At 40.8% G+C, this 15116-nt stretch overlaps 1 protein-coding gene across 1 annotated transcript; it reads right to left on the reverse strand.

Annotated features, from left to right (window-relative positions):
* Positions 1-7979: 7979 nt before the first annotated feature.
* On the reverse strand, positions 7980-14703 carry LOC309358900 (vomeronasal type-2 receptor 26-like; the record flags this gene model as incomplete). The annotated part of the gene is made up of 6 exons (XM_081892167.1): positions 7980-8881; positions 10119-10245; positions 10832-11059; positions 11435-12301; positions 12924-13215; positions 14447-14703. The coding sequence occupies 6 exons, from the start codon at positions 14701-14703 to the stop codon at positions 7980-7982; spliced, it is 2673 nt and encodes an 890-aa protein (XP_081748293.1).
* Between the last annotated feature and the right edge of the window lie 413 nt (positions 14704-15116).

Below are 15116 nucleotides of genomic sequence, written 5' to 3' on the forward strand. Positions count from 1 at the left end.
TCGGGGGCTCCCCCGGTTTGGTGCTTAACCCTTCCCGGTTAGACCAGTTAGTCTGATAGGGCCAATGCCTAAAGCCGATACCGCTCTTACCTGTAATCAATAAAGTTGTGGCCATTTTCGCCCAATTAACCTAAAATCTGGTGTCCGGTGTCTTTATTTACTTCATCTTTGGGATGGGGCGGGAATTGCCACGCAAAACCACAGCTATAACAGCAGCTGCAGCAACAACAACTTGTGCACTTCATCATCACATCTCTACAGGTTTCTAGGATTAAACTGTAGTTTATAACTGCACAAGATTACATACCAAAGAACAAAAATAAGACCTATGAAATAAATATTTCTCCAGTCAATTAATGATCTAAATGCTCATACAGTTCCAGGACTTTTTAATGCTTAATAAAATATTACAAGTGGAAAGTACAATGAAATCCTTTTTCCAGATACTATTGTATTGTACCAGAGTCAATTCACAAATCACCTTTCTTTAAGAAAAAGGGGGGAAAGGGCAGTACCGTATTTAATATGGCACACTTTTAATTTTTTATTGTAAATGTCTGCTGGATAGCTTAGTAGGTCAAGCGTGAGACTCCTGCATGGCAGGGGGCTGGTCTAGATGACCCTCATGGTCCCCTCCAGCTTTATAATTCTATGATTCTAAATTAAAAAGTATGAACAACGAATAGGGACAAGTTTCTGTTTGTAAATATTGGCCCATCTAACAATACTTCCATAAGAGGGTTAGGTTTGGATTAGATATCCGGCCTTTCCCTCTTTTTAAGGAGTCTCAAAGCGGCTAACATTCTCCTTTTTCCCTTCCTCCCCCACAACAAACACTCTGTGAGGTGAGTGGGGCTGAGAGACTTCAGAGAAGTGTGACTGGCCCAAGGTCACCCAGCAGCTGCAGGTGGAGGAGTGGGGAAGCGAACCTGGTTCACCAGATTATAAGTCCACCACTCCTAACCACTACACCATGCTGGCTCTCAAATCAAAGGTTTGCTTTGACCCTCTAAAGTCTGTTATGTACTGCATCAATAGCCCTATGTTTCTAACTGTATGATGTGAGAGAGCAAGCTTTGCAAATTAGATGTATTAAAACAGGAATAAGAAACATGTCCATTTCTCTAAAATATAACAATATGAAACCAAATGTCAGAAATACCTGAAGTCTGAAATGGCAAGGGAAGGGCTGAGATGAAGATCAAGGATGTAAGACAACAAAGTGTAGCGAGAGCAGAAATGAAATAGTTTTCAGCAGGACTTTTTAAAGTCAGAAATCACTGGAACTCAGTTCTGGCACCTCTCAGGTGGGCGCCATTGCCATTATAAGAGAACAAGGCACTTATAATGAGTTCTGGCACCTCTTTTTCTAGAAAAATAGCACTGGTTTTAAGGTTTCCTCATTTTGCCACTCATTTAAAAAGGAATAGGACTTCTAGCAGTTTGGAAATAAATTTAAAATGTAGTATGAACAAATGACAACCAGAAAGAAGACAAATGCTCCTTGCCAGATAACCACCTCAGAAGCAAATAGATGCTATGAGAGGGTCTTGCTCCAGCTGCGATACAGAAATGCACATGATCCATTCATTTCTGTAAGATTTCTGGAGGAAACACACTAGCGGTTTATGCCCAACAAGATATTGTAGAAGGTATCACACACATATTAACAATCCAAGCGTCACTTTTTTTACATCAAAAGCTCCATAAAGCACATCATTCCTTAAGGATATGTTCTGAATAATTATAATTCATACATATTTCAAATTGTGTGAGAAATATTGATGCCTTACATAGGTTCGTCAATCGTGATCTGGGCAGGCTGTTCCATGAAAGAGAGCATATTAGAGAGGAGTAATACTTGAGAAACAATCTCACCAATGACAATGCCTCCTGGCTGGTAAAATTCATGAGGAATAGGGAGGAGATCATCAAATATGCTGCAATTAATAGAATGTGCACTGCATACTGTATGACATGGTAGAACGAGCAGCAACATCATCACAAGCAAGATCCTGTTGATGAATCTCTCCTTCCAAAGCTGTTTTCCCATGATTCCAGTTGCAGAATTCAATGTGGCTGTTTTTCAGCTTTTCTACAGCCTTCCTTGAATGGTAGACGGTGTTGCTGCTACACAGATTTGCAGCATGGCTATTTAGGGAATCTGGGTACCAGTATCCTGCTCCTTTATTTCATTTCACCTCCTTGTCCATCATTAATTTCCCGAAACAGCGTATTTTCTTTATCTCCCCCCTTTATCCTCTAAGGATGAGCAAATTTTAAAAATTTATTTCTAAACTACTTAATATGCGTGTCTACAAGTCAGGTGTCAGCAATTTTGCTGGGGTGAGCAAAGGAATCCAAAAGCAAACTTGTGAATTCTTAGCCTGTTTCCCAAAAAGATGGGTATGCAAATTACAGGGCATGTGTGCTATTCTACACTGGTCAGTAAAGTTCAGTTTTCCACAGTAAGAATCTGGGAAGCAGAAAATAAACAGGGCAAGCAGGAGAATATACGAGGAACCAGGATACTCACAGCATACTTTATTTGTTAAAAATCAATGGAAAAGTGGATATGCAGAAGAATGAAGATACCTTACATATCCCTAGATACAGTTCTAAATAACACAGGAATTATGTAGGTTTTTCAATATGCTTATTGTTGATTTTTCTTACAGGCTCTGTTTTGTGTCACAAAACAGAAAACAGTAATTTTGACAATGATAGGAATGATTTTAATTTCCCAAGTGTGTTTTTGGCCTCTGAAGTGGCATCATTCAATACAAAGCTCCTAGGATATGTTTTCTGAATTGTGCAACTATTGTTTTATTATGTTTATCCTCATTTCTTTTTCCTTATTTGCTGCTCCCTGTTATCTAGTCTCATGCCCAAGTAGAGAAGACAACTCAACATGGAGACCAAGATCCCGACAACAGTTCTTGAATATGAACTACAAATCCCAATTTCACTGGTCAAAATAGATACCAGCGCTACTATGTTCTCATAATCCCCAATTTATTAGCCAAAGTCAGGTTTTGTTTTCCTGGTTGGCAAAGGGGTAATGTTAATATATGTAAGCCAATTCAAAACAGGGCATTGATCTGTGATAATGTTTGTCCAGTACAACTGTACTCACAAGAAGGCTACAAGTGTGCAAGCTTCTCTCTGTTAAAGCACTAATACTAAAAATCTCATGATGTGGATTTTCCAGTGAATTTTTAAGTGAGCTTAGTAAACAGATGAACTTACATCCTCTCACCTTTTCTGGCCATTATTTGCTCTCTACTGTTCAGATCAGGCCTGAATAAAATGGAGAAGATCTCCACAGCCACCATGTATTTTCCTCTGGTGCTCAGGTAGGTTGACACAAAGGACAACCAAACACTGCAAAACACCAACATGCTCTAAGTGATACACTTGGCCTCATTGAAACTGTCAGGTAATTTCCTGGCCGGAAAAGCCACAATGAAGCTGATTACGGCCAGGGAGCCCATATAGCCAATGACACAGTAAAACATGGTTGCTGAACCCTCATTACATTCCAAGATTATTTTCCCATTCAATGAGTGCATGTCTGAATCTGGGAATGGAGGGGAAGTACTTAACCACAGGATACAAATGCCAGCTTGAATGAAGGTGCAGATGAGGGCAATTGAATTTGCCAGTCTTTTCCCCACCCATTTGCTTATCCCAGATCCTGGTTTGGTTGTCATGAATGCCAGAACCACCGTTATGGTCTTTGCCAAGACACAAGAAAGAGCCACAGAGAAGATGATGCCAAAGACCATTTGGCGTAGAAGGCAGTTCCCTTCTGCTGGCTGTCCAACGAAGAGCAAAGTGGAGAGGAAGCAAAGAAGTAAACAAGGAGGATGTAAGTCAGGGTCCGGTTATTGGCCTTGACTATGGGTGTGTCCCTGCATTTCATAAAACTTCCCAGCACTAGAATTGTGATGAAAGAGAAAGAATTGACCAAAGTAGCCAGGATAATCCCTAAGTTTTCTGTGTAAGAGAGGGAGCTTAGAACTTTGGGAATGCATTGACTGTGGTCCTTGCTGGGATACTGGTCTTTGGGACATTTGATACAAGCATCCATATCTGAGGGGGGAAATGAAAAGCTGGTTATTTCTAGGAATTTACTCATTTTTACCTGGACAGTCATTTAAAAGAGTCAGACTGCCTTTATTGTCTTTTGGAAATTCTTTTAACTACTCCAAGGAAAGCACTCCCATTAGTGAGAATGAATTGTTCTGTGTTCACGTGTTCCCATTTGAGTTTGTGGGTTGTAGTAGCTAAATGTTGTTCTGTGTGATGGAAAGGCGCCATGTACGTCAATTCAGCTTAAGATAAAGAGGATTGGATCCGGCTTTCATCCAGGCCCACCTGCTGCACCTCCTTGGCTACCCTGCCACCTTCACAATGAGGCAGGAGCTGCAGAGGAAGAGGGGGTGGCAGGGGGTGGCATTTTCTCTTTTGCCTCACATGGCAAAACAACCTGGGCCAGCCCTGATAAGGTATCATGCAAAAATCTGCCAGACCTTTGAAGAATGAATTGTTAAACAAAAGGAGAGTCAAATAAATGACCAGTTAATTCAAAGGGGACTTTTGGTTTACTTTTTCAAGACACAACACTTTCTTAGATACTCCCAACAAAGATGCTTAGTGCATGCATACATTCTTTATTATGGTCCAAAGACCTGCAAAAACAGTTTCAAAAGTGGGCGGCTTTCAACAAATTAAACACAATATGACATCAAACCTTAAAAACTTCCCCCGAACAGGGCTTCCCTTAACAAACTTTATTTCGGCAATTTGATTCCATTCATATGTTGTCACTGATGTTTTCTAGAAATCATACTCTGTTTTTTTACCAACATTAAACATTTGGATGAATGACAAGATATAAAATCTCTTATACCACACAAGTCACTTGTGAGAAAGACATAAGAACTACTTCTTCACCATACAGCAAGAGTGAAACTGGTCTATCCCTCAGATATACTGGTCTACAAATGTACAGTATGAGGTGATACTAATATTGTTTTCATTCACATTAAACAATAGAGCCTGAAAACATTTTTGTCATCCAAACCCAAAAGCTGGAGTACTACTTGACCATTCCAAAGAGTGTGCTATATGAACTTTTACAGAAGTCTTGTTGCATCTTTATAATTAAGTACAGCCACCCACCTTTTACACCTGTTTGCTATAATTTCTCCCATATGAATTCTCCATTAACCAGATCAATGGAAAATGCAAGATATAGACTTCTGGGATAGCGCGAACGGGTAATGGCGGATTCCCTCCGAGCTCCGGAGGGAATCGGCTCCGTTGAGGACGGGTCTTGCCGTGCTGGCGACACGGGGACCCTTAAAAACCGCAGGCGCGGAAGCCTGCGGACCTGGTGACTCGGTGGGCACCTTAAACGTCCTCCCCGACCCGCGAAGAGCCTTTTTAAAGGCTGCGGAGTGGACTGGGGAGCGGCGCGGTGCTGAGAGTCCATCGCTACCTCGGCGGAGCGAAGCCGCGAGCCATGACCGGAGAGCGCTGTCTTTCTTCCTGAAATTGGACTGAAAAAAAAGTAACCCGTGAGTAAAAGGAAATTTCGGCATTAAAAGTTTTTATTCCTGAATTTAAGTACGATCGGGGGACGTGTTAAAAAGGAAGTCCGCACTCCCCCCCCCCACCAAAAGACTTAAAGCAAAGAGAGGAACACTAGGTCGGAAAAGACCCTGGTGTTTAAATTGATAACTTTCACAAATTGGATTAAGAAGTTATTTGTGCTGGAGAGGAAGAGAGAGGAATTTCAGAGGTTTTCTTTTTCTTGACTGACCCCCCCCCCCCGGACCTGGGAAGCGCCCTGTGTGTGAGCCCGAGAAAAAGAATAAGGAGTTTGACAGCTGTCAAAAGAGCTGTCAAACGGGCAGTTAAAATTTGGAACTGTGTTGCAAACCTCTTTCTGGATTAAAAGTGCTACTTTAAAATTGAACTGATTGGAAACAAACTAATTCTGAATAACAAAGTAACAGATTGTTGGAAAAGAACCATGATGGAAATCCCCCTGGAGGGAATTGAAGATATTGCAATGGCTGCTGAAGGAAAATTACTGGCAGAGATAGAAAAAATGTTTTTTCTTGTGGGAACTTTACAAGAACAGAGCCGGGTCATGAGTAAACAACTGGTGACCTTCAATCTTAAACTAAGCAACTCTGTTGATGGAATTCAGCAGGAGGAAGAAAAATCTGCAGCTGTAGAAGAAGAGATAACTTTGGAATTGGGGGAAAAAGAGGAAGGAGAAGAGGAAATTCTGGTGGACAAGAGCAATCAAAAGTCTGCAACTGTTGGGAACAAAAGAAATAAAGAAGACAACCAATGGATTACAAATCTGCAAAAGGAGAGAAAGATGGAGGTCCCTGGAATAACTATAATGTTGAGCTATAAAAGAATGAATAAGTACGACAGGGACTTTTTTTCCAAGTTGGAGTATGGGAGATTTGTTGATCCTGGACAGAAACTGTTTTTGTTGGATGTGGAAGGAGGAAAACATGAGGAGCTGGTGACAGAACTCCTTCGAGAAGAGAAGACCAACAAAATGGACTATAAACAAAACCGGTGGAGAGAGACTAATTGGGGCCTAAGAGCCTCTGATGTGAGAAATCCGGGCTAAATTTTTTCTTTTTCGAGGACATTGATTTGGGAAGGGGCAAAAACCGGGGCAGGGGGGGAGGGGAGCATAGGGTGGTAAAAATCTGGGATTTAGAACTGAAATATTATGATCTTTGATTTAATATAATGAGGGAAGAATTTGTGGGAGAGAAACTAGGCCGACCTTAAAGAAAGGATTTAATGTGTAAAATGGGATATGTAAAATTATGATAAGTAAAAATGATAAATTTTAAGTAAGGATATGAATATTTAAGAGTATGAACAAATAATTTGCTGAGATATCAAAGAAAGTGGAAGGTGGGTAGGGGAGTGTGGGGAGGTCACGGAAAGAAGATTATGAAAGTAAGGTTATGATGTTTTGATTTGTGTTTGTGTTTGTTTTATATGTGTATGTTTGTCTGGTGAAAAAAGTGGAAAACCCAATAAATTTTTTTTTTTTTTTAAAAGGAAAATGCAAGATATAGGGACCATATATTGGATTAGTCAATTGAGAAATTGATGCCATTTTGATTTCAAGATCTGTTTACTAAAGGCAGAAATTTGGTGTGGATTCTATGATGTAAGACTTAGAGAGACAAAATCAGCCTCTAAGTGTGATTGAGCTCTGGAGTTGAGTGATATTTCATTTCAGTGGGCAGACATGTCTGCTCAGCTCAGTGAAAAACAAATCCCTGGAAAGAGGTTGGTTTATTCAGTTGAAACCTTGTGAAAATCTGGATCGTCTTACATCTCCTTAAACATGCAATCGGCTTAGTGAACAAGAAGAGGATCTAATTTTCAAGTACTGTATGAGAAATTTTCAAGTACCTGAAGATGGGGAGAGGGCATTTAAAACAGACAGAATCCATACCCTAATTTTAAAATAAAACCCCCAAAACCAAAAGCACCTCTTGGAATATTTCCCATAATCTGACCCATTCAACCACTCAGTGTCTCAAAACCTCTGTGCTGGGAAGAGATGATCATAATTCGCGTGGCACAGTCAATCTAGTTAATTTTGGTTTTGCCCCTCAGCTTGCTCAAAATTTGAGGCATAAGTTTTTATGCTCATATAGGATCAGGAATGGTTGGGAATTAGTTCACATAAAGATGTTTTAGTTTTATACAATAAAATTGGCTGTTGAAATAAATCCTCAAAAACAAAGTCATGCCTCATTCTTTATGGGAGTACAAGGCCAACATGAGATGGGGTCAACTGAATTTGGGGAGGGAATGCATCAAACACTCATACCGCAATTCCAATGGCATTTCTCTTACTGTCATATCTGATGAAATACGAGTAAGAGTCAAAGAAAGAGATTAATCTGTATTTTAATTTATTTTTTCTTCCTTATCATTTGTTCCCTGCTGTTCAGCTCAGGCCTTAGCACAATAATGTAGCATTTGGGGGAAAAGATGCAACCCAGTAATCCAGCACTGGAGGCCAAGATGGAGAAGATCTCCACAGCCACCATGTATTTCCCTTTGGTGCTCAAGTAGGTTGGCACAAAGGACAACCAAACACTGCAAAACACCAACATGCTGAAAGTGATAAATTTGGCCTCATTGAAACTGTCAGGGAGTTTCCTGGAAAAGAAAGCTACTATGAAGCTGGCGGTGGCTAGGGACCCCATGTAACCTAAGACAGAGTAAAACATGGAAGCTGAACCCTCGTTACATTCAAGTATGATTTCCCCAATCACTGAATGCGTGTCCTTATCTGGAAACGGTGGAGAAGTACTTAACCAAAGAGCACAAATGGCAGCTTGGATGAAGCAACAGAAGAGGACAATCGAATTGGTCAGTCCTTTCCCCACCCATTTCCTTATGCTGGATCCTGGTTTGGTGGCCATAAATGCCACAACCACAGTGACCGTCTTTGCCAACACAGTGGAAATGGCCAAAGAGAAAACAAGACCAAAAGCCATTTGTCGGAGAAGACAGATCACCCTTCCAGGCCGTCCAATGAAAAGCAAGGAGCACAGGAAGCAAAGGAGGAGGGAGATGAGAAGGATGTAGGTGAGGGTCCGGTTGTTGGCTTTGACTATGGGAGTATCCTTGTGCTTCAGGAAAATGCCAAGTACTAAAGTTGTGATGAGAGAGAGAGAAATAGCCAACACCACTAAGATGATCCCCAGATTTTCTTTGTAAGAGAGGAAGCTCACAATCCTGGGAACACATTGAGTTTGATCCATGTTGGGATATTGGTCCTCTGGACAATTGATGCAAGCGTCTATGTCTGAAAAAGCGAAGAGGTGCTTAAGTATTTCAAAAGGCTGACCAACATCTATCTAAACACAAACAGCTGTTGAAGAACGCCTTTACACTAGGTAATGCCAGTCAAAGGCAATCAGCCACAAGAAGGTTTGAGGATGTCTATTTCTGTGTTCTTGCAGTTCTTTCACAAAATTTATAATAATGAATCTTATAATTTGAAAGTAAGTGAGACTGCATTTTGGATGGTTTTTGAACTAGTGGACCAGTAGCCGATTCAGAAAGTGGTTAGAAAAGAATGAATTATATGGCATCCTGTATTTTCTCCTGTATTTACAATACCTGATCTATGAAGAAAGACACAATTTCAGATGGCCCATAGAATAATAATGGGCTGGTCCAGTTGGAAGGCAGAAACCTAGCTCTAAAGGATGCATGGATTAGTCAGTCTAGTTAGTATTTAGTGTCTAGCTGATTTGCCTGGCTCTTGGTGTCTAGTTGAAGGATTGAGAGACGTGTGTCTAGAAAGTAGCCCACGGTACAAGTTAAAACTCACATTAGTTGCTCCTTCCACTTTTGCCTCAGGACCCACCAAGTACTCCTAGAAGGTTGCACAGAACAGGATGAGGCCCTGAGGATGCAAAAGGTTTCTTACCCTGGCTTTAGAGTTGGCTGGAACCAGGAGAGGACCTCCTCGTTGCTTGGGAAATTGCTGGCAACCGAGGGGCACTTTGCTCATTTTCCCATCTCAGATAGACTTCTAATCATCCATCCATTCATTCATCTACATTTAGTTATTACATTTATATCCAAGGAACTGCTAGTGGCACATTTGGTTCCCTCCACTTTATCCTCACAATGTCCCATGAGTTGTGTAGGCGGCAAAATTGTGATCGGTCTAATGTAGGGCTGCCATACGTCTGGGTTTTCCCTGACACATCTGGGAATCAGGCTGCAAAATGGCATCCAGGTGAATTTTTGCTGAATCGGCAAAATATTTGGGAAAACCTGGATGTATGGCAAGTAGAGGGTTTTTTTTAAAAAAAAATTCCTGTAAAAATCCTGTAAAAGCTCAATAACTTTGAGCCAAGAATATTTTTTAAAATAATGACAACTCAACAACAACCTAATTGTTTCTTAAAATCCCTTTAGTATTAGACTGCTCTGCATTCATCAGCATTCTCCAAACAAAGGTAATAAATAGCCTATTTATATATATATTAAATCCCATAAATTAGGTCATGGGAATTCCTGCCTCCCACCTTTTTGACTAGAGATCATTCCTTCTGGACACGGAGCACAATCATAGCAGCAAAACTTCTCTCCTTCCTTCTTTTTTCTACTGAAGCCAGGGTTGCAGTTGTCATTGCACACAGAAAGGGGCAGCGCCTGTGCAAAATCATACAGATGAGCAACAATAGATTAGCCCCTTTCAGTCCTTCACCTCCATGTGATTAGACTCATGCGAGGGGCAGAGAGACTGGGGATGAACCAGTTGGCTCAGCTCCTCTGTCGCCCATTTGTTACCAGTTCCCAACTTCATCTCCTGGTTTGATCAGTCTAAGACTCAGCCTGAAAGTGGACCATGAAAAAGACAATGTCACCTCCAGACCCCCAAAATATGAAGTTGTAGAAATAAGATAAAGATATCTTGAAGATAAAAGCAAGGCCATCTTTTTTCCTTCCAGAAATCACTACATGATATTCTGTGACATTTTAGCAAAATAAAATATTTTACTTTCCAATGCTTTGTAACTGGCTTATGTGACAACATTTTTCCCACAAAGAAATTAAATGGCAGAGATGGCAAAAAGGATTCCTTGCTTTAATTTAAGGTTTGAGATCACTTTATGAAGTCAAGGATCATAAAGCATTAAATTTACAATAAGGCACCTCAAGAACTGACAGAATGGTGAGCTACCCAGAAGGGAACATTCCCCTTTCATATAGTCAAGAGTTTGCAGTTATAATTCACCTGATTAAAACATGGATGCCATATAATTTGCTCATCATTGATGGTTAACTCTTTGCCTGCTGGAACCTGAGACTCCAGTTGTCCAACTTTCAATCTAGTCAGTGAGCCATTGGGGAAAGTGATCCAATTGGTAACGTCAAAACCTTCAACCAGTTCTCCATGTTCATCAAAGTGCACCATATCTCCAGTGCTGAGGTTGAATACAAGGCTCTTCAGAAAGGAATGGACCTGGAATATTGAAATATTAACATGGAATTAATGACATGAATAACTGTTCTTAAAGCAGTATATATGGTGATGAAGTATTTCCACTTGTCTATAATTATCATTAACATGAAATTAATTACATAAAGAACGGTCTTTAGAGGGGATACATTGATTGAAAATGTCTAGCAAACCAGATTGGTAGTTGGGTTCCTATTGTGGGTATTTGGCAAGCTAGCATGACAGTGATTTTGAGTAAATGTGCACCAGGTCAGGCAGGCTAATATCTGTGGCTCTTGCCACCAGACACGGCTGGAGCTCATTGGGACTGGTGAGGTGAAAAGCCAGGAGATCAGTGGCAGCTGAAGGCAAAGCAAAGAAGTTCAGCGTTGTCTTTACCTGCCATGGTTGCACATTCAGAAAGGCAAATCTCTCTCCTCTTGCCAATCTGCTATATTTGGAGCTGGATTTGTATATGGAGTTCAAAGCATGTGCCACAGCATAGACAGCTTTGTAAACATTGTAGCTGTGACCAGTCATCTGTTTTTCATACAAAACCCCAGGAAGGTTCTCCAGTTTCTCCTCCAAAGTGCAGGGGTCTTTCTGCTCAGCCTCCACCTCCTGTCCATTAGATGCTTTCAGGGAGCAGGTGAAAGCCTGTTCCCAGACGTCCTGGATGAATACATCCTCTTTGTGCCAGGAGGGTCTTATCGTCTGAATGAACTTCTGGAACCCTAATGGCTGACCTGAGTGGACTGTGAAGGAGAGAGTACCATGGAACATCTGTATTTCCCAGTCTTTCTGAATAGACACTGAATCAAAATCCCAGTGAGATGTAGCAACCCACACTTTATACAGAGGTGGCCAGCCCATTATTGGTCCTATAAATGACAATACTCTCAAAACCTGGAAGGATGGAGGTTCCCCATAAACCACAAATACATTAGCTTTTGTCTCAAAGGCAATTGCATAACTTTCCCGATTCTGTAAAGCCAAGCGTATCATCTCATCCAGATAATTCCATTTTTCTAATCTTACTATGAAATGATAGCAGATGCCATGCTCAAAGAGTAGTGGTAAAATTGTCTGTAGAAACTGGTCCCCTTTGTCATCATCCACAGCACAAAGTACAATCCATGTCCATCTGAAATGCTCAAGTAATTGCACAATTCCTGTGTGCTGTTTGGCTTCATTTGGGACCATCTGGTATAAAAATGGGAATAGCATGTTTGCATCCTGTATCGCCAAAAAGGATCCATATGTGAGCTAAAATAGAATGCATGAGATGTTTTCTTTTGTTTCTGAAGGATTATGAGAGAATGTAAAAATACAGGTTTCACAGGTACTTCAGAGGCATAGCTTTCCCAATAAATGTCTGCATAGGTTTTAAAGAAGAAAACTTCAAGTAATGGGGAGAAATACCCAGTAATCTGCTTCATTATTGATAATTTCCTAATGTTTCTCCTAATGTTTTTAAAATATGTAGTCTAGCCTTATAGAGTAGCAGAGAACAAGTATTTCCCTTCTTCTATGTAACAGCCATTAAGGTATTTTAGAGTACTACATTACCCTCCTTAGTCTCTTCCTCTCTGGACTAAAGTTACACCGTTCGGCCAGCCATTGCTTATATTATGTGTTTTCAGTTGTGTATTAGGTCTAGTAAAGAAGAAAAAGAAACCATAAAAACTCAAATCCATTACATCCTAGGAACAATAATTCCATTCCACTTCAATTTACAGATACTCAAGTTTTCTGGACTATTGGCTCTCAGCACTGCCTGGTTAATCCTAATCCAAACTGCCCTCGTGAATAAAACTTTGCAGGAACCTTATCAAAACTTTATCAAAATCAAGATAGTATTTCCCATACACCCATGCTCCCAACTTACTTGTGGAATCTTGTGGGTTGCTGAAATGGTGGCCATATTGGCAGAGATTTCAGAGATGCATCCTCCAATGAGAGCTATCAGATTGTTCCACTTGTGACACTTGAAGTTGGGGACAAATCTATGCTGTGTGGAAAGCAGGTTGAGGGTGGCCTTGTAGGTCATCCTTGCAGTGTAGTAGCTATTGAGGACGCGGAACCCTAAAGAGATGTTGGATAAGACTTTGGGATTCTCATTGATTTCTTTGACAGCAAATGCTAAGGCCAGGATGTGCTGGTAGTTCTTTGGCACGGAGCTGTAATAAAATTACAACAGAATGAAATAGAATGGAATGGAAGAAGAAGAAGAAGAAGAAGAAGAAGAAGAAGAAGAAGAAGAAGAAGAAGAAGAAGAAGAAGAAGAAGAAGAGGAGGAGGAAGAAGCAGCAGCAACAGCAGCAGCGGAAGAAGAGGAAGAAATGCTCCCTGCATTTAAGGGAGTTTCTCTTTGTACCAATAAGAACAAGTAGTTGAAAGTCAATAGGTGTGGCCTTGCCAACACAGTGCCCATAGGTGCAAGAAAGCCATAGAGAACATCACCTGAGGCCACAGAGCCCCCGATCCCTTCCCTTGCTCGCTGCTTACTTCACCATGAGATGTTGTGAGTGGTTATGCCTCCCAGAAGTACATATAACTGAATAATGAAATTTCATTTCTGAATACTTTTCTAGGCTCTGATCTTCAACTGAGCAATTGAACAGAAAATGGAGCACTCAGAGAGCAGCAGTGGAGCAATCTGAGGGGAAAGCGCGGGGAGAAAGTGCTGCACTGCAAAAGTGAGGAGAGACAGAAAAGAGTAGGAATTGTGTTCCATAGAGAGGAATCAGAAGGTGCACATGGACATACACTCACATCCCTCAAGGCTGAGAATGAACCAAGTGTGGGCAGAACAGAAATAGTGGGGCAGCAACAAGGCATGATCCACCATGTGAAAATGCTGTAGAAGGCTTACTAAATCACAGAAAGAAGCACAGAACTGTTTATTTCAGTGGGCATTGCAAAGGAAAATTTAGTAGCAGTACAAACAGTTACAGTAATAAGACAAACATACAGTAAACCCACAATCTGTATTCAGCTTTATATGCCTGGCAAAATAAAAAGAACTGAATCCAAAGGGGTTGGGTGTCTGGGGGAAAAGACTTTGGGAATCCCATCTGCCATTCAACCCAATTTGTTTTGGCCATACACAAGGTTGGATTTTGGCATGATTCCTGGAACGTGACCCTCGTGTAAATTGGGGGCTTCCTGTCTCTGTCTCTCTGTCTACCCATATCCACCCTTTCCCCTCATCTTGTCAGGCTGAGGTTGAGTACCTCATACCTCTTCCATAATACTGAAGAATGCTTAACCCCACCCTTACAATTTTACTGGGTTTCCATAAAGAACTACATCAAAATATAAATCACAGTACTGCTTAATGACCCATTTTCAACCATTGCGGTCTGACTATTTTAGACTCAGCAAGAAGGGGAATAAATAATGTCTTACATCGGTTCGTCAATCAGTATCTGTGAAGGCTGTTCCCTGAAAGACTGGATATTAGAGAAGTATATGACTTGGGAAACCATCTCTCCAATTACACAGTCTCCTGGCTGGTAAAATTCGTGAGCAATAGGAAGAGGATCATCATAAATGCTGCAGTTAATAGAATGTGCCTTACATATAGTGTGAAGCAGAAGTAACAGCAGAAACAGCACCAGCAGGATCCTGCTCAGAAATCTTCCCCTCCCAATGTAGATTCCCATGTTTCCACTACAGCCTTGTATGTGGATGTTATCAGTTTGGCTAAAGTGTCCTTTGAATAGGGGGCTGTTAGGTAATCTATGCACCAGCGCTTTGGTCTTTTAGTTAGCCAGCAAATTTTCTTTTTCTTCACACATTATTCCCAGGGATGGCTGGAGGTTGCTGGGATACAAATAATAACATTTTAGCTATTATTACTTCTTTTTCAAACAACCAACTGCAGCTATTTAGTTATAAATTTCACTTTTCCTTGGTTTACAAAGAAAATAACCATACCCATGACTGTTACCCAAGAGAACATAAGGTACATTGTGGTGAGGCAGCATTTCAGTTAAACAATATGCTAAACTATGTGCTAAACCATGTGCTAAACCATGCCTAGTCAAGGAAGTTCACATTTCACAAAAAGAATGTT

Source organism: Podarcis melisellensis, assembly GCF_964234715.1.
Source record: "Podarcis melisellensis genome assembly, chromosome: 16".
NCBI lineage: Eukaryota > Metazoa > Chordata > Lepidosauria > Squamata > Lacertidae > Podarcis > Podarcis melisellensis.